The 22910-nt window shown below is 41.8% G+C and overlaps 1 protein-coding gene across 6 annotated transcripts in view; it reads right to left on the bottom strand.

Annotated features, from left to right (window-relative positions):
• LOC135909645 (HIRA-interacting protein 3-like) overlaps positions 1 to 22910 on the bottom strand; it is a 37955-nt gene that overhangs the window by 12154 nt on the left and 2891 nt on the right. For 3 of the 6 annotated variants that reach the window (XM_065441670.2, XM_065441669.2, XM_070531792.1), the window contains exons 4-8: positions 11737 to 12167; positions 7443 to 7611; positions 6690 to 6791; positions 5508 to 5534; positions 3698 to 3806 (exon numbers count right to left, since the gene is read on the bottom strand). In XM_065441670.2, the coding sequence (XP_065297742.2) occupies positions 3698 to 3806; positions 5508 to 5534; positions 6690 to 6791; positions 7443 to 7611; positions 11737 to 12167 (838 nt within the window). Of the gene's footprint in view, positions 1 to 2204; positions 3807 to 5507; positions 5535 to 6689; positions 6792 to 7442; positions 7612 to 11736; positions 12168 to 22910 lie in introns of those variants that run through there. The other 3 variants (XM_065441671.2, XM_065441672.2, XM_065441673.2) reach the window with 3 other exon arrangements.

Raw genomic sequence — 22910 nt, 5'->3', positions numbered from 1 at the left:
TTTTTCTTTCCTGACATGTGCTACCACTATGCGGGAATACAGGGAATTATTTTCTCGCACCACCCTCTCTCGGTTTCCGTTGCATGGTTTGTTTGCTCCGGCACGTCTATAAACTACCACTCGCACTTTGGCGCATACGCCAGCGGGCGGCAGTTTGGGCTTTGTTCCACGTGAGGTTCTGGCTTCTTGTGCTCGAAAAACTGATGGCTATCTCATTACTAATTGCTCAAAGGGCAAATTGCCTATTACTCACTCGTTTATTGCTTACAGGGGTGTGCATACGCGAAGGATGCCGCCGTACATGCATTTTCTTTTTTTTTTTGAGACTCGTGAAAACTAATCGTTATGCTTGGCGATAAGATGAAGATTAGCTGAAGTTTGTCTCATGTTTTGCATTTTTGACAGGTGCACAACCACACACTTTTCTTGAGTGTGCTCACCTATGCAGTTCGATTATGCTATGGACATAGGTATTAGCGTAAGAGCAGGAACATTTGAGACTTGCGAAATATTCTCATGTGCACATTTTCTAAGCCTTGAACTATATGCATAACAATGCATCAAATTTTTTATTCTTATAAGTTCATTACCTTTTTTTATTGTTGTTATTCTTGAATAATTAGTACATATGTAGTAACACAAAATATTTTTTTTTGCACTTTACGGTCACTCTAGAAAAATTATGGTAAATTTTTTTTGAAATAGGTCCCTCTGAAGAATTTAGATCTGCAAAAAACAAATTGATTCTGGGTGGTCACATATGGCAAAAAAAAAAACCAACCCTGAAAGGGTTAAGCAAACAAGCTAATCGTGACCAATCATGATCGAAAGTACGCCGTGTGCCATCTGCATAATATGCTACCAATTCATCAAAGAAAAATATAGCATGGACCCCACGTTTGCAATGAGAAAAAAATGAGACATAATGAAAACAGCTTGAAGCTAAACATTTAGACTGAATTGCCTGTCTGGTTGGGAAATTGATTAGGACTTGAGACTGACTCCAACCAAATAACTGAATTTTATTAGCCCGACGTTACGGAACCCGTTTGGCTCCTTCTTCAGGGGGTTGTTCTTCGGGGGGTGGCGATGTTCAGTAGGATGAAAATTTTTGAAAGCCGAAAACAGTCTACCGAAAACCAACCCGCGCAGGCCGCTACCTTCATTTCCAATCCGACCATCCGGCAAACCACAAGGCGTCTGTTGTAAATTCTTTATTCAGACGAGCGGAAACTTATTCTTCATCAGAACCGGATCAAAAGAAAGAAAAGAGAACAGTTCTCAATGAACTTAAGAGGAATGGCTACACAGATAACTTCATTTGAAAAACAACCAGACAACAAAAAAGAAGAAGCAAACTGCGGGACCTTCAGCCATTGACTTCTCCCCAACCCCAGAAGCGAGAGTCCATTCCGTACGTCAGAGGTACCAGCGAAGTGCTCAGCCGAATATTAAAAAAAGAAGGCCTCAAAGTGGCACACAAACCGATAAACACTTTCAATACCCTCCTCCCTAAACCAAAAGATTGTCCACCTATAGAAAAAGCTCAAGGCATCGTCTACAAAATCAGCTGTGCCGACTGTCCGGCATCGTACATCGGGAAAACCAAAAATCTAAAAGAAAGGATCAGACAACACAAGAACGACGTCAGAACATTCAACCGTATTCGCAGTGCCGTCGCTGAACACTCTGAAGACGCCGACCACAAGATTGCTTTCCAGGAAACTGAAATCCTTCAAACAGACGAACTCGCGGAAGAGACTACTACTGGAGTCATGGCACATTCAGAATACGGAGAATAACATAAACTGCGTGAAGGGCAACCTACCCTCGGTGTATGTCCATGGCCTTGGTGACATGATGAAAAGAAGAAAAGGACGCCCAGCCAGGTAGGCTACCGCTTGTTTCACCAACACAAAAACATCGGCGCGACCCTGTAACCTCCCCCACCCCCCGTCTCACATCAAGGGCACCCACACGGGCACTCTCCCCAGCACCAATCATCCCAGCACCACGGCAGCCGTCAACATTTCCCCCCTTTTGTTTCCCCCCACCTTCCCGTCTGTGAAGTGTCTCCCCACCTCACGTGCTCCCCATTCCTTTCTTAACAAGCGAACCTTTAAAAGCTGCACACCGCCACCCCCCGAAGACCAACCCCCTGAAGAAGGAGCCGAACGAGCTCCGAAACGTTGGGCTAATAAAATTCAGTTATTTGGTTGGAGTCAGTCTCAAGTCCTAATAATGAAAACAGCGCATGGTCATTGTCATTCGCGAGTCATTGGCCACAGATATCAAGCACACAGGGGTGGTATTCTCGAGCAATAACTTTAGATACTGCTATCACTTTCACGGGACCCTGCATCAAACTTGTTGAAGTATGCAGCCGACTGCGTTCCTGGCATTGTGTGCATAGAGTGAACTTGGTACGGTGCCAGAAACACTAGTGGCTGATTATGTCAATGCATTTGGCGCTGAGTTGTGTGAAATTTCACAAAAAAGATAGTAGTGTCTCCGATGGCTGAGAACACTGCTCTGGATCGTAGTCGAGCACAAAATGAACCAACAGCAACCTTTGCAAAGACATGCTATGTAGCCTTGTTGTAATGGCGATGACGCTGCGCCTGACGGCTCTGGCAGGCAGCGGTTTATTAGCTGTTGTCAATGCTGCGAACGCGGTTTTAGTTTTGTATGTGATAGTAATGCGCAGGCAACTTTCGGCCACGTTTTCTTGGAAAGAAACATATGCGTTAGATTCAGGTAAATATGGAACTCATTTTTGTTTTCGTGTTTGTTCTTTATATTACCACATTATTGACCACATGTTCCATTCTCCCTTGTTAGCTACATAACTGTGCACTCTTTGAGCCCTCAGTTGAGAGTAGTACATGTGCCCCACTACATGTTTGTTGCCCTTTTTGAGCAAAGAATGTCACAATATTTACTCTCCTCACTGGTCTTTGCTAGTTCAGTACAAGGCACAGCTTTGTTCGCCCTAAAATTTCACAAGCAGGTGGCACTTCGTGGCGCATTTTGTTTAAATGCCATATCTGGGCGAAGTGTTTTGCTGCTTTTTGTCTAGGATAATGCAGACGTACAAGTACCCTGCGGTGATGCCAGACAAACCAAATGCCAGTTTTCTAGTCAAAACAAACACTGTCCCAATTCATAGCCAGGAAGGTGACATTGTTCGGCATTATGTCCTTTCCACAGCGAGCACACTGTCCTTTAAGGAGAGACGTCACCTTGCTATTCTCTGAGAAAATCTGCATTTTTTGTCGGGCATTATTGCAGATGATATATACTTCTCATTTATTGAGAACAAAATGGGAACATACTGCACCGAGCCACGATACACTGTGTGAAATTTGAGCGCAAACGAGGGGTATAGCCAGAACTGCCATTTATACCACACTTCCTCATCACTGCTACATTTAGTCGCGTTAACACAGCATGGCATGGAGAGGTATAGCACAGCTGGCATGGAATCCGTGCTGCTACGCTATCCATGGCATGGCGAAGGATGGTGAAGATCATGGCTTTGGGCCAACTGCTAGCCCCAGTGATTGACAGGATGCAGGAACGGGAACAGCCACCGTGATAGCTGCAGCCCGCAGTGGAAGAGCTTATGTACATGCAGGCGAACAGTAGCCTTTTGGCTTATCATTCGCTATCCTCGCTGTCAATGATGTCTTTTAACCTTGAGAAGACTTTGCGCGATTCGTCGACCACCTCCTGGGGTTCCTCGGGTGTGGCACTTGGGACTGTGGAGATGGCTGCACTCCGAGTTGTTCGCTTCGTTGCACCATCTGTGATGCAAATGAGAGAGGGTTTGGAGCGTGGCAGAAGGTGGGGTGCCAGGTTTCACTTAAGAAGACAAGGGCAGCACTGCAGGCACAGCAAATGAAGTGCTGATTTCGTATGGAAGACTCGCTCACATTCATTTTACTTTGATAATGACTTGTCATATGCTCTAGCATACTATAGATACTCATACTGGCTTCTGTTTAACTTAGGTAATAACCAAGTAATTGATGTGACTTGACAAATCTGAGTCCCTTTCATGATTGATTTGTTGAATGAAGAGTTACTGCACTTTTTTAGGGTTACAATGCAGTACTTAACTTAATAGGAATAGTGCAAGGCAGCTTATTACCATGCATCTCAAATGACACTAGGTATACCAGCATAGGTAAACCATGAACGAATTCTAGGTTTCTAAGTGCCAAAACCACAATTTGATTATGAGGAATGCTGCAGTGGGAGGCACCAGGTCAATTTCGACCACCAGGGAGTCTTTAACGCGCCCTCAATGTGTGAGACACGGGTGTTTTTGTATTTTGCCCTCATTGAAATGCAGCTGCTGCGGCCGGGATTTCATCCCGCAACCTCATGCTTAGCAGCTATGGTGTTGTGCTGCTATGGTGGTGGCTATGGTGCTATGGTGCTGCTATGGTGTGGTGGCTTAGCAGCACCATGGCATGTTACAGAAATATGTGGAAGAAATATGTTTTGTGTCATGAAAAAATGTGCTTCAGACACTTTTTTTGAACAACCTGCAGCCAGCCAGAGATGACAAAAGACAAGGCACTTTCATATCAGTGGCAAACTACATACTACCACCACAAGCAACTTGCATGTGTGAAATATGAATTCCTTAACAAGCCTAGAAATTACCTTGCAATCACACATTTCAGATGTGACAAAAAAGAGCAACAATATAACAGTCCAACAAATTTTTTTGCTTGAGCTCTCGTGCTGCATTAAGCAGTAAGATTGTAAATTGGAAATCTTAGTTCTAACAGATAACTGCCACTTTTCATTTTTTTTTCTCTTGCTGCACATTAGCTTTTTTTCATTAACATAGGCTATTTTCCCCCCTCATTACTCCCATAGCTAACAGCACTTAAGGTTTTATACTGAAATACCCAATTTTTGGAGCTTGCTTACAAGAGCACAATTTTTAGAGCTTGGTTAACGGTTTAATATACTTAATTTGTGTCCAGTTTACGAAGGAGAACTGATTTCAAAAGAATACGCATACAATAACTGACAAATTTTTCAGGGCATTTTCTTTAACCTGCATGATTACTTGGATGTATTTGCAGCATGGCCAACTGCTCCACAGAAGCAACATATGAAGGCAACTGAAGTTTTGGCCCACGATGAATATGTTGTGAACATACTTAATGAATATTTCTGCTTGTATGTGGCGTAGATAATTCTAGCTGCAACTATAGCGCAGGGTGCCTGTTCAAAGTGCCCCTTCAGGGCAAAGTCTTAGTAATTAAAAGAGACAACATCTTGTGTAACAAGCTAACTTTTAGTACGTCCCATCAAATTTTAGCATTTATTGGCTTCGACTAGTATTTTTCAAATGTTAAGGTTGGCTAGCCTGCACTCTTATTTCAAGGTAGCAGTTACCTCTGCAGCTTTGCCCTGACAGCTCTAGTAAGAACATTCTCTATTTTCTTCCTAGTTTGAAAACAGCTACACAGGCTCTCACGCACCTGAATGTTGAGGTGATGTGGAAGATGCTGAAAAACAGAATGGTCACCAAGAACAGCATGAGCGCACAGAAGTTACAGTTGCTCGCTACTTGACAAAGCAAAAACTGTTTTTCTTGCGTGGTGTTTCAAAGAGAGCTAACCATAGGTAGTTATATGTGTTGAATAAGTAATATCTCCTTAGTGGCTCTCTTCATTCAATGTGTTTTCTTGGCCTTTCTTACCAATTGTGTTTTTTTTATGATGCCTTATTCTTCTCACAGGAAAAAAAACTTCTGTGCATAAAAGAAGGTTAAAAGCAACCCTAAATTCAAACAATAAACATACATTTTCTTTGCATCTTATCTCAGCAGAAAACAAATTGTCACTACCAGAGAAAATTGTAACTGAAAACCAACCCTCCCTTCCACCACTCGGGACTTTCCAAAACTGCGGCACAGGTGAAGTAACTGTTCAAAGTCACAGATTTATTAATTGTTTTATCAATCTGAGTTTCTTTTTTTTCCACAAACCTTGTCAAGCTTGTCATGTTGAACAGTACTTTCGAATGCAGTGTGGAAGTTTGTTTTTAACAATGAACAATTAGCAATGGCAAACCAGTTCTGCAAAAGCCCACCACGTGGACAATGATTCCTGAAAGGTTAAATTGTCATTTTATTGACTGTAGCAAAAAGCTTAATTCGGCCTCACTCCGCGATCTGCTACCCTCCTGGTCAGCTCAGATGGTAGAATGACCACCAGGGAAAGGCATTGTTCTGAAGTTCCATCCGCAGACAAGGTCAAATTTTCTTAAAACATGAAGCTTTCTTTATGAGAAACCCTATTGTAGCTTTGTGCTACAGTCACATTGATGACAATTTTCCCTTTCATAAACAATTGCTAGTCAAATCAATTGTTTCACTAACCTCACTAATCTCTCTCAGTAGGTAGAGTTACTCATTTCCCCCCTTTTCACTGCGTTTGCCCCATGTGATTTGGTAGAATTGATATTTAGCTTTATTCAATATCTTCCATCAGCTTCTGACAAAAGGTCTTTTGCCAGGAAAACAGTGCCTGTGAGTTGCAATGTAAAGTCTTTGCATGCAAGAATGTACACACATTACGAAAAATTTGCAAGTTACTACAGTTGTTGCCCTGAGATATCACATAGTCTATGAGCAATGGAAAACAAAGAAGCTTTGATACCTTGCGAGTTTTCAACAATGTTGCGTTTGTCGAGACTCCGAATTTCGTTCTCTTCTTCGCGCTTTTGCCTCAGCTCTCTGCAGTTCTTCAATGTTGCGTTGCCTTAAATGAAAGAACAGTAATCATTATTTCAGCATGATGTGTACAAAGTGTAAAAAGTGAAACTAGGGCCACAAGTGTGTCTATAGCGCACACACTTGCAAACACTACACTGCCTGCCACTTTTGTCAATGATTGCAACTATACTGTCAATGAAGAAAGCCCATCCTCGCTTGAAACATTACTTCACAGCTTCACATGGCAGTACTTTTTCGTGCCCTCAATGGTAATCAGTTCTTCTTGGATACATGCGCTTTCTGACATGCCACATCATTGTGTTCTCAAAAATACCCTTTTGATGAAAGTGTTTGACAAAAAGAGAAAAGAGGAGAAAGTCTCTAGTCCAGCTTACATAATACCCAACTACAGTAGAATGTCATTAAGTTGTACTTCAAGGCACCAGTAATATTTATTCCATTTGTCAGGAGTTATGCCTATCCCAAGAATGTGTGATGCACTGGTGTGTTCTCAAGAAGGCAAAATATTAAAGATTTGCGAACAAAGTGAACATACCTAGTTCAATAATAGCAAACAATGATGAAGGCATTATGGTCAGTCACACAAGCTTTCTAGCTTCAACATACGGCTGCTTATAAGGTCATAATGGCTGTTATCAGGTGCTGTTATCACATGCATAAATAAAAATAAACTTACCTTGAAGCCCAGCATCCCTAAGAACTTTCATGAGCTTTGCCACTTTCTGCTCTACCGTATCAGTTTCCTCCAGCAACTGCACATAGCGAACCCTTAGACCCGCAGTGCTAATGCAACGCTTGAGTTTTGCAACAGCTGGATTCTCTGTTGATGCTGGTTTTGCTGCAGGCTGCGGCAAATATGAAAAAGCAGAAGAGAGCATAGGTGATGCTTACAGAGCAAATGTGAAAAGCTCGACAGTAATAAATGAGCAGGAGAGGAGGTAATGGCATACTTAATCGGTGCTCAGCTTTTTTACAGCTGTGAGCTACAGACCTACTAAGGGCAAGCGACAAGTTCTCTGCTGCCCTAAGGAATAATCTAAATGGTCCCCTTTTTTTTTTGGTTCAACTGTAGTTGCAATGTGAACACAGAGCTAACGCTCAACAATCAGTCAACATAAAAGAAACAGTTACATTAACATTTCTTTTCCAGGCAAAAAAAAAAAAAGGCTATGTCTATTGTGTTAAAGTTTGGACACAAGATCACTTGGCAGCAGTGAACATGTGCTCAGCACACCTATTGTAACAAATTCTAAATTAATAAAATTCACATTATTACATGCAATTGGTGATGTGAATGGCATGTAAAAAAAGTCGCAGTTTCACCCGAAAGACAAAGCATCAGTTGCGAGAGCAAATTAGTAGGCAGCTATATGAAGCAGGGATAGTAGGTTTATCAGCCAAATGAACTTGCAGACATTCGCTTACTAACTAAATTAACAAGCATGGTGTCACATGAGCACAAGCAAACATGAACACACCTAACTCGATGACCGCGCACAACAGATGTCGGAACGCTGGAGTGAGAAAGCGCGGCAGTAGCAGCGAGTGAATTGACCTTCGTGCTGCCTCTTGTTTCAATGTGAACTAAGCAGTAAGAACACAGTGCACACGGATCTATCAGCACTCGTCGCACTCTGTTCCCATCGCAAATCGCTTTCAAGGCCTGTGCAGCCGTGCCATATGCTGCCACCATCGAATTAGAATGCCACCATCATCGGCTTAACCTCACACACTTTCACTCGCACCTAGAGCATATGGCGCACGGTGACAATATTATAGTCTTTTGACTTTATACAGAACATCATGACGATGCCAACAGGTGAACTGCACCTGGAGTGTCCATATAATTTCTATCTCAATAAAACAGCGCACCTGCTTACTATACACAAAAGTTGACCTTAAAGTTTCTGGTATGGCTCAGAAGGCATGCAAGGAAGTAGTTTGCATGTTTCTGAGTAACATTTCTTGCAAGAAGATATTGTTAGCCTCAATTTTAAGATGAAAATATAATAAAGGCCTCTAGATGAACATCAACAGATGACCTGAGCATGCAGCAGGCCCTTATTAGTTGCAGAGATCAGAGAGGCAGACTGACGAGAACACGTAAACCATCTTACGTAACTATGCACTGTTGCATGCAGGGTTTGAACAGGTGCGGGTTTAGGGGTTAGAACCCCTATTTCAAATAATTTGCTTTGCTTACATTTCTGCCTCTAAGAATATTTGTATGAATCCCTGGGAACACATTTTTAAATTTTATACTTAAACAATTACAAGCATAACAGTTATCTTACAGAGTTGTGACTAATCCGTGCATAAGTATAAGCTTGATTTTGCAAGATGACCCCCACGGGTTTAATGCTTTTCATGACTCCCCTCCAAAAGAAAACACACACACGCACGCACGCACACACGCATGCACGCACATCTGAGTACAACCACGACTGCACGTCTGTGAACTGTTCAGCAGCTGAATCAAATGCGAGCAATACCCATTCGAGAACAAGCTGGGTGTAGAGCAAACCTAGAGAAAAGATTACTATTGATGTGCACTGGGTGACCACAACAAATCACTAAGCAACACTCGTCTCTGAAAGCATTCTGCAGACATCCTGCGCGTGGCCCATTCTTCCACATCTGTTATTTGCATGTGAATTCAGTCGCCTGAGCAATACCCATTCAAGAATAAGCTGGGTGTAGAGCAAACCTAGAGAAAAGATTACTATTGATGTGCACTGGGTGACCACAACAAATCACTAAGCAACACTCGTCTCTGAAAGCATTCTGCAGACATCCTGCGCGTGGCCCATTCTTCCACATCTGTTATTTGCATGTGAATTCAGTCGCCTGCCATTTCATCACAGTGTACTATGGTGCAGAGCTTATTTAGCATTTTATCACTAAATGTATGCAAATGGAATCTTTAAAGAATGCATTTACCTGCCTAAACTGATTCAGCGTAGCTGTTTCAAGTCCATTCAAGAAATGCACTGAACTAATGTAACACACATAAGTGTATGATACACAAGTAGTGTATCAGGTGCATGTGTATGAATGTGATTCGCTTAAAAGATGATGTGATGCACTACTGTTCCATAAATGCTGCTCTAGATACTATACAATGATGCTGCCAGGGGCTGGCCATTTCAACTCCTTTTTGCAAATGAGATTTTATTTCCTCCATTGCTACCTGCTGCTCCCTACATGCCTCCTTACTAATGGAAGTGAATTTTTTGGCCTACATAAGTGATGAAATTTGATAAATATGAAAGATGAAAAGCTTATATTATCCACGGCTTCAAATTTCGGCACTCTCCTGTGATGACAGTGTGACATGAAGACAGACTCTGAGTCATTACCTTTTTAGAACAGCCTGTTGGCTCCAGTCTTGTGCTCTGTGTGTATGTAGACAGAAGGCACCAAAATAGCATAAAGTAAACTCAAATTACATAACGTACATTCAAGGTCAAATTTAAGTGCACTGATAAACTTATTCTACCTTATCACCTACCTGAGTTTGAATTTAGGTTAAGTTCTAGCTTCCTAAAGCTTGGAGGAAAATTTTGCCACATTTTAAAATGTTATTCAGCAACAGTGACTAAACTTAAGAAGCTGATTGTTACAGCAGCAAAAAATTAAGTTACTTTTAACCCAGATGATCTATATATGCTTGCTACAGATATCTACCAATGGTTATCTTTTCTCATCTTTATTCAGTTGATGACATATATTGCTCACATGTTGGTCACTCGGTGCATACAAATGCATCTCTTAAACTTCCTAAAGAGGATCGAACATTTGAGTTAATTAGAATCGCACTTAGCACATTGCTTTAATTACTCTCCGCATGCATGGATGCATTCTCAGTGCAATCACTGTTGCATGTACTGCCCTTAGGTTGTGGACCACATGTTTAAATCAGGACCATTATTGCATGTTTTTGCAGGTGTATGTACTGTTCTTTAAGGTTAAGAGGATGTGGGGACACTCAACTCTCTCATGCCACTTGACCTGTCTTTTCTGTACAGCTCTTATGTCACCTGGCTTTCAGCTTACCCATATGCGGCAGAGTCGTAGCTACACAGCTGCGACAAGGTGGCGCGAGTGTTTCTGTGCTAGGGTTATCCGATGGTATGGATAGCTCAGTTGCAAGAGGAAGTTGCTTCCTCCTTTCTTTGGCTTTGGGACATTAGTGCACCCGTAGTTGTGGTTCAGTGGCTATGGCAATCTGCTGCTGAGCCAGAGATTGTGGGCGCTAATCCTCACTCTGGCGGCCACGTTCCAATGAGGGACAATGCAAAAAAAAAAAAAAAACTCATGTACTTAGATTTAGGAGCATGTTAAAGAACCCCAGGTTGTTTATATTAATCAAGAACCCTTCACTACAGTATTTATCACAGCCCATGCGTTGCTTTGAGGCAAGTGTGAAACCTCATTTTACTTGGGTTTGATTTGGCAGGATGGCATGCAAGGTCTGACTATGCTCTTCTTGGTGTGCTTTGTCCATATCTCACAAAATTCTTTGTGTTCAGCTTCAATGTGCTGCATCGGCATGCGCAAACATTAGCTCGGTATATGTGCGGTGTGAGCCAAGCATCCGCTACTATTTTTGTGCTTTTCAATGAGGAACTGTTCCTTGTATGTGCATCAGCTAGCTGGCATTATTATATACAAAGAGCAATAAATGCACCATCTGCATGTTTGCGTACTAACTGTGTTGTTGCTTCCTTTGTTGCCAAGGGCTTTCAGCCCTGCAATGATATGCACTGCTAAGCGAGCAAGGCAGTCATGTGCTGTGAGATTTGGTTGTTTTAAAAGTTTCTAAAACCACTATTACTTCTTTTGCTGAAAGCCTTGTGAGAATGTTCGCTGAAGATCACCTTGCAAGTATACTAAATTGTAACAAGTTCTTCATTACTAAGCTATGATTCAGGTTTCCATTCACATGGAGCTGTGCCTCACATCCTCACCTTACGCTTTTTGCTTGGAGGTGGAAAGCCGTCGGCTGGTTTCTTCCGTCGCTTGTGTACCCGCGTAAGTTTCTGCTCCAAGTCCGAGATGCTGGGATTTTCTATAGTAGCCAGCTGCACAGGGGCTGGCTTCTTTTTTGGTTGCTTGTTGCGCAGTTCTGATAGTGGCTCATCGTCACTTGAGTCAAAGATACCACGGGCAATTTCTGGGATCTTTCCCTTGGTTTTCCGTGGTGCTGGGACACGTTTTCGACGCACTATGTTAGGCTTTTGTGGGGACGTCTCATCTCCAGCATCTGACTCTTCACTCTTGGGCTTAACCATGATCCAGCCACCTGTCTTGGTTTTCGTCAGCTTCAGAGTAAACAAAGGCATGTCGTCCATGCTTTTGTGTTCCTTACCGTTGCTCTCTTGAGTTGGGGTCTTAGATCCTGAGAATACAAAGAATATGATTTAATAGAATGTGTATTTCTTTCTTTTAGATTTGCAAAATGAGCAGCAACTTAAACAGTAGCAGGCACTCTTCAAAGCGACACACTCAACAGTCATATTAAGCTTCCTTGCTTATTTAAGTTCAATTGATATGAAAACTATACAGATGAACAAAAATGGAGGAACAGGGCAATCAAACAATTTATTATGGTATTCTGCAGAATAGGTCTGAAGGATGTGTTCATGAGATAATATTCCTAAAGAGTCAGTGCTAGTGACTAGTATGAGCACAACAGTACTGTTGCCGCTTTGCTTTTAAACAGTCAAACCATTGACATGAACAGATTTACAGTACTGGCATTATTACTGCTCACCATCACTATCTCGTTTTGCCATGAATTTACTTGTTTGAATTTTTACAGAGCGCATAATAACGCCGAAACTCTTACCAGACTTTTCCCATGTGCCACAGTTATTGTCCTTAGCATAAGTTTTCTCATTTACAAGCCCTCACCTAAAACTGAATGTAGGTGTATCACTTTGTAGTATGGTACAGTGCACAAAGGCTTCCTCAAAACAATTTTTCTGTGCATAAAACATTTCCCCATACAGCAAACTTGAGGCTGACAGCTCACCAGAAACAACAAAAACAATACACCCAGCAATTTCTTGGCAACGACAATGCACATCCTATAATTGTTCAGGTTGTAAAACAAACAGCCAGAATGCCAGCAAAAAGACAAATGTTACCACATAGCATCAAAAACAAAGGTAATCAAATGTTACGTTCGGTATGCTTTGTTGCACTACCATAAAGGCATGCCAGCATTAGTATTTTTCTTCTTTGGTCAACTTGCTGAAAAGAAGTGCTGTAAATGAACCAGTTCCTTTGAAAAATGGTGCATCGCGAGGGCGCCTTAAATGGAATGCATAAGCTTGCACTCAAAACAATACAGTGCCATTAAACATAAACTTCCTTACAAAAACTACTAAAGGGAACTCTGGCGCTAGCATCTACGGGAGCTACTATTATGGTACTTCAGCCAGCATGGAAATGCTGGTTAGCACATTTATAGGCCTAAATTTTGTCCTTATGGCTTTTAACGACCATGCGACTGCTAAAAGTATTGCAATATAAATGCCACAATTTCCAGTGCTAGTGGATTTGCACAAAATCACCCGCCACAGTTGCTTAGTGGCTTTGGAGTTGAACTGCTAAGTACGAAGTCATGAGACCCAATCCCGGCATCAAATCCCGGCTGCAGCGGACACATTTCCATGAGGGTGAAATACAATAATGCCCAAGTGCCATGCATTTAGTGCACGTTAAATAACCCTAGGTGGTAAAAATTAACCCCGAGTCCCCCACCACACGGTGCCTCATAATCAGATTGTGGTTTTGGTGCATAAAACCCCAGAATTTAATCTGATTTGCACTGAATCTCATTGCCTTTTGTGTTTATAAAAATAGGATTGCTTTGAAATTTAAGTCAATAAAGGCAGATAAGGCACAGTACACAAAGCCACCAGAACACCTGAAGCCACAAGCATGAAGATGGGACAAATTTGTGTACTACCCATTGTCTCTAGTTTCATAACCAGGCAATCAACAGTGGGCAAACAAGGAGAGGTTCAAGCTAAAGCCAAAGCTTTAATGAGTCCTGTCTTTGACAGGGCTGAAGACAAGTCTCCTAAATGAAACAGTTGCTAAGTGGGCAAGCAAGGGAAGCATTTAAAGCTAATTAAGAAATTTTAATAAAAGTGTTTAAGAATGAAAGAAAAGGAATGAAAACAAGAAGAACAGAACAAGGAGAGAAAAACTGTTTGTTCTCCCACTCTCTCTGTTGCTCTGTTTAAATTTGATCACCTCTGCTTCTATGCCACCAAGCAGCACAGTGTCTATGTTCCACAACTGCAAGAGCTGATGTTTTTGTGCACAATATCTAGTGATGCGCTCTAAAAATTAGTCTTCTTCTAACCAAGCAGTTCCTGCATACAACACAAAAGACATCAAAAGTTTTATTGTTTGTATATTGGAAGGATGCTACATTGACAGTCGACTATGGATCATGAAAGATCTGTCGCTTCACAATAAGCAACTCAAGAAAATGCTTCTTGCACAATAGAGCAACGAAAAGCGCACTGGCATCTCTCAAAGAAGAGAAAGTTGAGGCAGGATCAGGGCACGAAAGCATGTACATGGGCAAGGATTGTGCACTTTGCTTCCATTTTGGTGGAATAAACAGATGTCTCTCGCCCATGTCTGGGGCACCCGTCCTTTCGCTGTAAATTTTATGAACAAGACATCTAACTTAAAGCTTTGGAGCTGCTGAGGTTCAACACTGACATTACCAAAGTACTTGCGGAAGGTGAAAAACATAGTAGAGAGCCTCTCCAAGGAAAACCCCGAGCGCCATTCAAAACAGTGATGGCTGGTTCAATGATGACGATGGCACGATTGCTCTCTTGTCACGTACCCACAAATGGGTATTTAGCTGATGGTGACTTAGGCCATCATATAAATGATGATGGTTTTCCTGGCTTGTAAAATGGTGGAGTCACTGACAAACAAAAGAAAATTTAACGACTATCACCACAAAGCTGCTTCTCCAAAGCTTGCGGAATTGCAGCGACACACTTTTGCTTTGGAGTACCACCATAGTGAACACCTTAAATCTACAAATGGTCCACTGGATGTTCTCCCCTGAACAAAGGTATACAGACCAGGGATTCCACAACGAAGCCAATTTTCTTCTCTGCCTATGAATGCAACTTGAAATTGAGGACTGCCATTCACGCTTGGCATTGTAAGCACACTTATCAATTTCAGTTTGTGCATCGGAATTATGAATAAACTGTTTTTTTCTGGAGAGCCTGTGATCTGTATACTTTTGCTTATGGGCGTACATAAGGCACCTAAACTAAGCCTAACTTATTGCAACAGGTACCAAATTCTTTGCAAATGAACTGTTCTGTGTAGTGCGACATCAGACTGCATGTATGCATGGCTTAAAGAAACCCAAATTAAGGCAGGACAGCAGAAAAGATTCTTGCCAACAAAGGACAGATGTATATTCAAGAAGTCTTGTACACTCCTTGCAATTAGTACCATTGAGCAATTAACCATAGAGAAATACTACGCGGTGCCACCTGCCGCGATTATCAAAACCCGTATACCGCGGATAATTCAAGCATGCTTTCAGGCATTTGAGCTATGCTAAATGGACTCTACCGACATGCCTCACGCTGACTTTCTAATGAGAGCTCCCCCCAAAAAATTGCAGCGCTAAAGGAAGAGAAAAAGTGACGAGAAGGTTTGCAGTAGCACGCAAACAATAAGAAATAAATAACATAACGTGAACAGTTGTAAAGTTCACATACAGATTGTCATCAAGTAAAAAAAAAAAGTTGTAGTTTACGTCTATTTATTTCTTCTGCATTTGCACTTATATTCGTTTTCGCAGGTTTCGTTTGTACTCCTACAGATCATGACCAAGTATTCGCTACTGTGAAACGTCATCGGTACGCCTGGATTTGCCTAGCCGAGTCCACGGCCGTCTGCGCACCTGAAATTCCGGAACTACAAGGCCAGAACCGTTGAGAAATTGTTCTATTTGAGTTACCCATCGCGATCGGCAAAACACATTTATCGCAGCTAAATCCAGTAAGCTTTAGGCATGTTGGGCCCTCTGGGCTGTACTTGTCGGCGATAAGGTAGCCTCGCCGTCTACGAGATTATCTGACTGAGCCATGTTGAATGCTCAGTTGCCATAGTTGGAAGTTCGAATCCTTCTATAAGTTTTTTTTTTTAATTTGACAACGGTGAGCTTGAAATTCACCTCCTCCAGTGCATTACATCAGCAGACTTGGAGCAACGCCTGACACTGGCAGAAGATGTTGAGAGCGAGTGGGGCTATACTAATCCAGGTACAACCAAATTAGGAAGGCCCATTAAGCTTCTTCAACAAGACACTCCCTCACCAGAACAGGAATTGGCCTCCCTGGTGCAGTATTCGGCCACTCCCTCCCAAATGACTCACTCAATTACCCAATGGCCCTGAGTCCCCAGCAGCTGTGGAGCACCTGACCAAGGTGGTGGTTAAATCTGTAACGCAGCAGAGGGTGCTAAGAATCTCTGGGTCCGGACAGGCCGCCAATGGAAACTGACCCTTTCAGCGTTTAACACCTGAACCCGCTCTTTGAGGAACTAGCAGACATTGTTTCGGATATCATCGGCCTTAGTGAGATTAGAAGAACTGGTAAAGCTTACACATTGCTGAATAACGGACATGTCCACTGCTATAGAGGTCCCCTAGATAAGAAGCAATTCCTAAGAAGCAAATTCCTAATCCATAAGGACAAAGCGGGCAACATTGACGAACTCCGCAACATTAATGAGAGGGTAGCTGTAGTCGTAATCAAACTTAATAAGAGGTATAGATTAAGGGTAGTACAAGCCTACGCTCAACCATCCAGTCACGATAATGAGGAAGTAGATCAGTTTTATGAAGATGTTGAATTAGGAATGAGAAAAGTGCAAACCAAGTATAGAGTAGTAATGGGTGACTTCAATGCAAAAGTGGGGAAAAACCAGGCTGGTGAACAAGCAATTGGCAACTACAGCGTTGATTCTAGGAACGCTAGAGGAGAGATGCTGGTAGAATTCGAAGTAAGGAATAAGCTTCGAATAATGAAAACATTTTTCAGGAAGTATAGCAACAGAAAGTGGACCTGGAAAAGCCCTAATGGTGAAAGAAGAAGTGAAATTGACTTCATACTTTCTGCTGATCCCAGCACAGTGCAGGATGTAGAAGTGATAGGTTGGGTAAAGTGTAGTGATCATAGGTTAAAGATGGCTAGGATTCACCTCAATTTGAAGAGAGAAAGAGCAAAATTAGTCAAGAAGAAACAGGTCAACCTAGAGGCAGTAAGAGTAAAAGCAGACAAATTCAGGCTGGTACTTGCAAACAAATATGCAGCCTTAGAACAGTGAGATGATGATGACACGGAGCTAATGAATGAAACTGCAACTAGGCTGGCTTTAGAGGCAGCAATTGAAGTGGGAGGCGAGGAACCAAGGCAACCAGTAGGCAAGCTCTCCCAAGTAACAAAGGACCTAATAAAGAAACGACAAAGAATGAAAGTGTACAACTCCAGAGATAAGATGGAATTTGCGGAACTGTCAAAACTAATCAACAAGGTGAAAATAAGTGATATTCGAAACTATAATGTGAGAAAGACTGAAGAAGGCATAAAAAATGGACGCAGCCTGAAATTAGTGAGAAAGAAACTTGGCATAGGACAAACCAAGGTGTATGCACTAAAAGATAAGCAGGGTAATATCATCAGCAATCTCGAAGATATAGTAAAAGCAACGGAAGAATTCTATACTGACCTGTACAGCGCCCAGAGGAGTCAGGATACCTCAATTGGAAACACTAATGAACAGGAGACAAGGATTCCTCCTATAACTAGCGATGAGGTCAGAAGGGCCTTGCAAGACATGAAACGAGGAAGAGCGGCAGGAGAAGATGGAATAACAGTCGATTTAATCAAAGATGGAGGAGACATAATATTTGGAAAACTGGCGGCTCTTTATACGAAGTGTCTATCGACTGCGAGGGTCCCAGAAAACTGGAAGAATGCAAACATTACACTAATCCACAAAAAGGGAGATGTTAAAGAATTAAAAAATTATAGACCCATTAGCTTACTCCCAGTATTATATAAAACATTTACCAAAATAATCTCCAATAGAATAAGGGCAACACTGGACCTTAGTCAACCAAGGGAACAGTCTGGCTTCAGGAAGGGATACTCTACAATGGATCACATCCATGTCATTAATCAGATTATCGAGAAATCCGCAGAGTACAATAAGTCTCTCTATATGGCTTTCATAGATTAAAAAAGGCATTTGATTCAGTAGAGATACCAGCAATCATAGAGGCATTACGTAATGAAGGAGTACAGACTGCTTACGTAAATACCTTGGAAAATATCGACAGAGATTCCACAGCTACCTTAGTTCTACACAATAAAGGCAGGAAGATCCCTATAAAGAAAGGGGTCAGACAGGGAGACACAATCTCAACAATGCTATTCCCTGCATGCTTGGAAGAAGTATTCAAGCTATTAAACTGGGAAGGCTTAGGAGTAAGGATCAACGGCGAATATCTCGAAAACCTTCAGTTTGCTGATGGACTTGTTCTATTCAGCAACAATGCAGACGAGTTACAACAAATGATTGAGGACCTTAACAGAGAGAGTGTAAGAGCGGGGTTGAAGATCAATATGAAGAAGACAAAGATAATGATGAATAGCCGGGCAAACAAACAAGAGTTCAGGATCGCTAGTCAGCCTCTAGAGTCTGTGAAGGAGTATGTTTACCTTGGTCAATTAATCACAGGGAATCCTGATCATGAGAAGGAAATTCATAGAAGAATAAAAATGGAGTGGATCGCATGTGGCGGACATTGTCAGCTCCCAACTGGAAGCTCACCATTACAATTAAAAAGGAAGGTGTTCAATCAGCGCATTTTACTGGTGCTGACATATGGGGCAGGAACTTGGAGACTGACAAAGAAGCTTGAGAACAAGTTAAGGACCGTGCAGAGAGCAATGGAATGAAGATTGCTAGGCATAACGTTAAGAGACAGAAAGAGAGCAGTTTGGATCAGAAAGCAAATGGGTGTAGACAATATTCTAATTGACATCAAGAATTTTAGAAATGCGCCAGGCAGCTGGCCAGGTCATGTAATGTTACGATTAGGGGTGCGATCTTGTACGCGTTCCAATATAGAACGGAGGCGGTCCGTTCCACCGAGCCGCACACGGTTGGTCAGTTTGAACGGTGAAGAACGCCATGACGTCAATTGTGAAGCGATATCTACTGTCAATCATTCCGTGTTGTCTGCTATCGGACGAACGCAACGGAACGGACCGCCAATTTCGCGACGGAAAGAACGGACCGCCTCCGTTCGAGTTTGGAACGCGTACAAGATTGCACCCCTGATAACTGTTGGACCATTAGGGTTACAGTATGGGTACCAAGAGAAGGGAAATGCAGTCGAGGACGGCTGAAGACTAGGTGGAGCGATGAAATGTGGAAATACGTGGGTGCTAGTTGGAATCGGTTGGCGCAGGACAGGGGTAATTGGAGACTGCAGGGATAGGCCTTCATCCTTCAGTGGACATAAAACAGGCTGATGATGATGAATTACATAACACCAAGAAGAAAAAGCTGAAAAGTTTAAAGGGATATTAAAGCCACAAGCTAGGTCAGGCTAGTGTGCCTCATGTTTAATTTCTGTTACAGCCTCATCATTTGTTTGGAGTAAGAAGATGACATACAAGCAAGCAAATAAATAAATAAATTAAAAGTCAGAACCGGAGTTTGACATTCCCTTTCTCAGTTTATAGCGACGTACACGGAGGCAACATGTACACAAGACGGAACAAGTTCTTGAAGAGATAGTGGCACCCGTTGGGACAGCCGTCTGCATTTAACTTCAGCAACGGCCCTGATGCGACTCAGAAAACGAAAACGAAATTGATGCGGTCACAAAACGAAAACCTAAGCACAGCAGAGGTGATGACTATAAAAGATTTTCCTGGTCTAGTAGCCATATACGGCAGAGTGAATTCAATAACATCCTTCAGTCGCATCAATCTGCGACATCGTGAGGAGCTGATCAGGTCACCTGAAAGTATGCCACCAAAGTATGAACCTCTGCACTCACTAAAAGCAAGCAATCAGCTATTTCAAATTGGGAATCTGCCATAGTTAGTGCCAGTGAAGTTTATATAGTGACCTTACGACCTCAATGGTTATTTGTTCCCAATTAGGACAAGAAAAATAGCATTAATGCAAGTGCCATTCTTTACGCACGCCTGGCCACCTACCAAAAATGAATAAAACTCCGGAGTTTTACGTGCCAAAACCATGATGTGATTATAAGGTAGGCTGTAGTGGGGGATTCTCGATTAATTCGAGAACAAAGGGTTCTTTGACGTGCACCTAAATCTAAGTATACAAACATTTCTCCATTTGCCCCCAATGCGGCTGCTGCCGCCAGGATCAAACCTATGGCCTCGAGCTCAGCAGCACAGCGACATAGCCATTAAGCTTCTGCAGCAGGCTGGTTAGCTACCAAGGATACAAGCAGTAAGTTAATGATGAACGCTTCTACCAGACGACGCATACATCTGCACTTATGGAGAAATACAATAAATACCAGTAATAGAATAGGACTAGATAGAAGGAATGAAGTAAAGTAAAGCATCCCTACACAGAAGCGGTGTTTCACAGATAAAAAATGAACGGGGGATAAAAATGCCAGCTTACCTAAAGGAACTTTAAAATGGTACTTGATGAATTGTTTGACAATATAAATTCCATATGTAGCAAGCAATGCATCATATCAGACTCATTTAGCCAAATAGGCGAACGTAAACAAGACCAACACCAGCATGTTACCAAGCTCTCTTTCATCAGGCATATTAGCAGCCATAATTTCTAATCACAAAACTCAAAGTTCATGAACGTAGAGCTCTTGGCTATTCATCATGGCTATTCAAATATTAAGTGTGTGCCTCTCATTATTTGCAAGGCTTTTTAATTGTTCGATCCTTTCACAAGCCACTGACATAAAAGCCACAAAGATGAACACACTGCCTGAATGGTTGCCTTTGTGAATATTCTGCAATACGCATTATTCGCAGCCTTGTGAAATCAATGCAAAAGGAAACATGCTGCTTACACTTCGGGAGAAAAAGGCAATTTCTGCAACTTGACCCAACACTAGCTTGCACAACTCATGCCTTAGTGTGCCTACATTTCTAATCTACTATGTCTCAATCTGCACCTTAATTTTGTTGCCTACTAACATGTTCCTTCTTGTTATACTCAAAAAAGAGATCACTTTATCAGGAAACATTGCTTGTGTTACAGACACCACTCCACAATGTGTCTTATTTGCATAGACACTATTCCAATTGGTTTCCCTTAATATGACCTTGATGGAGCATGCAGCATGTTTAAATTTTTCAGTCAAATTAAATAATAACAGGAGGATGGATAACTAGGCTAGTTGGAATATATTCATCGTTGATTGGAAGTGCTTCGAATCAACCGTGAACTAGATAATGACTGCAATTTTTATCAAACCATGCCTTTATAAGGCAAAAAATATGCTGTATGGCAGTCTACACTAAAACTTGGGAAAAGGTCAAGGCACAAATGGTCTCGCAAATCTGAGCTGCACTTCTATGTTTTAAACTTTTCTAACATGTGAGAAACCACCATGTAAGGTGATGATTTGCTTCCATCTGCAAGCAGTCAAGACAATGAATAACGCTGTCGCGTTAATACTCTAAACAACTCAAACATTCCACCAAGTGCGCAGAGATTGGGGCAAGACTAAGGAGATGAGAGGACACACTTGCCAACACAACATTCATTTGCTGCTGCTGGTTGATTAAGGAGTTTCCACATGTGGCTGGCATGCTACTTCTTCAATTCAAAGAGTTCAAACCACATTTTCTAGTTTGAGCTATTGGTGTAGCCAGGCTCCTCATATGCCACACAAGCATTTCCTTCCTGTTCAAACCTTTTTTTTTTTTCAGGACTTTTTCTTGCACATACATGCACAAGCTGTGTTAAATAGGTAACCATGTGTAGTATATTCAGCCATGAATTAAGGCTGACTTCCAATTTACATATATTTCTGAAACATCTATGCCAACCTTTCAGAAAACATTTTGTACGTGTAGCATGAATATTTAAGTTACACCAAGCCAGTCATAATAACCACAAAATTTTTTTTGATTATGGAAATTGACTTCTTATATATGACGCATTATATGTTATAAAAATAACTGAAGTATTTGTGACAAGTAGATGCACTGGTTATTGTTGTGTTGAGGGGCCTCTGATGAAAGAAATAACATTATTAACATTTCAGGATCACCAGCCAGCCTTTAGAGTCTGTGAAGGCACACATTTACCCAGGTCAATTACTCACAGGGAACTCTGATCACGAAAAGGAAATTTACAGAAGGATAAATATGGGTTGGTGTGCATATGGCAGACATCGCCAGATTCTCACTGGAAGCTTACCACTATCATTGAAAAGAAAGGTGTACAATCAATGCATTCTACCAGTGCTAACCTATGGAGCAGAAACTTGGAGGTTGACGAAGAAGCTCAAGAACAAGTTAAGGACAGTGCAAAGAGTGATGAAACGAAGAATATTAGGCGTACTGTTAAGAGACAGGAATGAAGCGGTGTGGATCGAAGAGCAGCAAATGGGAATAACCGATATTTTAAATGACACTAAAAGAAAAGAAAACGGAGCTGCGCAGGTAATGTAATGCGTAGGAGAGATAATTGGTGGACCATTAGAGTTACAGAATGGGTGCCAAGAGAAGGGAAGCACAGTCAAGGACATAAAAACTAGGCAGGGTGATGAAATTAGGAAATTCACAGGTGCAAGTTGGAACTGGTTAACCACTGAAGTAATTGAAGTAATTGGGGTCTGCAGGGAGAGGCCTTCATGCTGGCAGTGGACAGCACTGATGAATAGGCTGATGATGATGAACAGCACTGATACAGAGCAACATATCGAACTTCTAGTCAAACCTGGTAGTGCACCTTTTAAAATACAATTGTTTTCCATTACTTCCATACTAAAGTGGCTTATGACACTTTTTTATGTTAGCAGAAGGTTATGTGCACAGCC

Source organism: Dermacentor albipictus, chromosome 1, assembly GCF_038994185.2.
Source record: "Dermacentor albipictus isolate Rhodes 1998 colony chromosome 1, USDA_Dalb.pri_finalv2, whole genome shotgun sequence".
Taxonomy (NCBI): domain Eukaryota; kingdom Metazoa; phylum Arthropoda; class Arachnida; order Ixodida; family Ixodidae; genus Dermacentor; species Dermacentor albipictus.
Note: the sequence above shows the minus strand (reverse complement) of the source record. Positions and strands in the feature narration are given on the sequence as shown.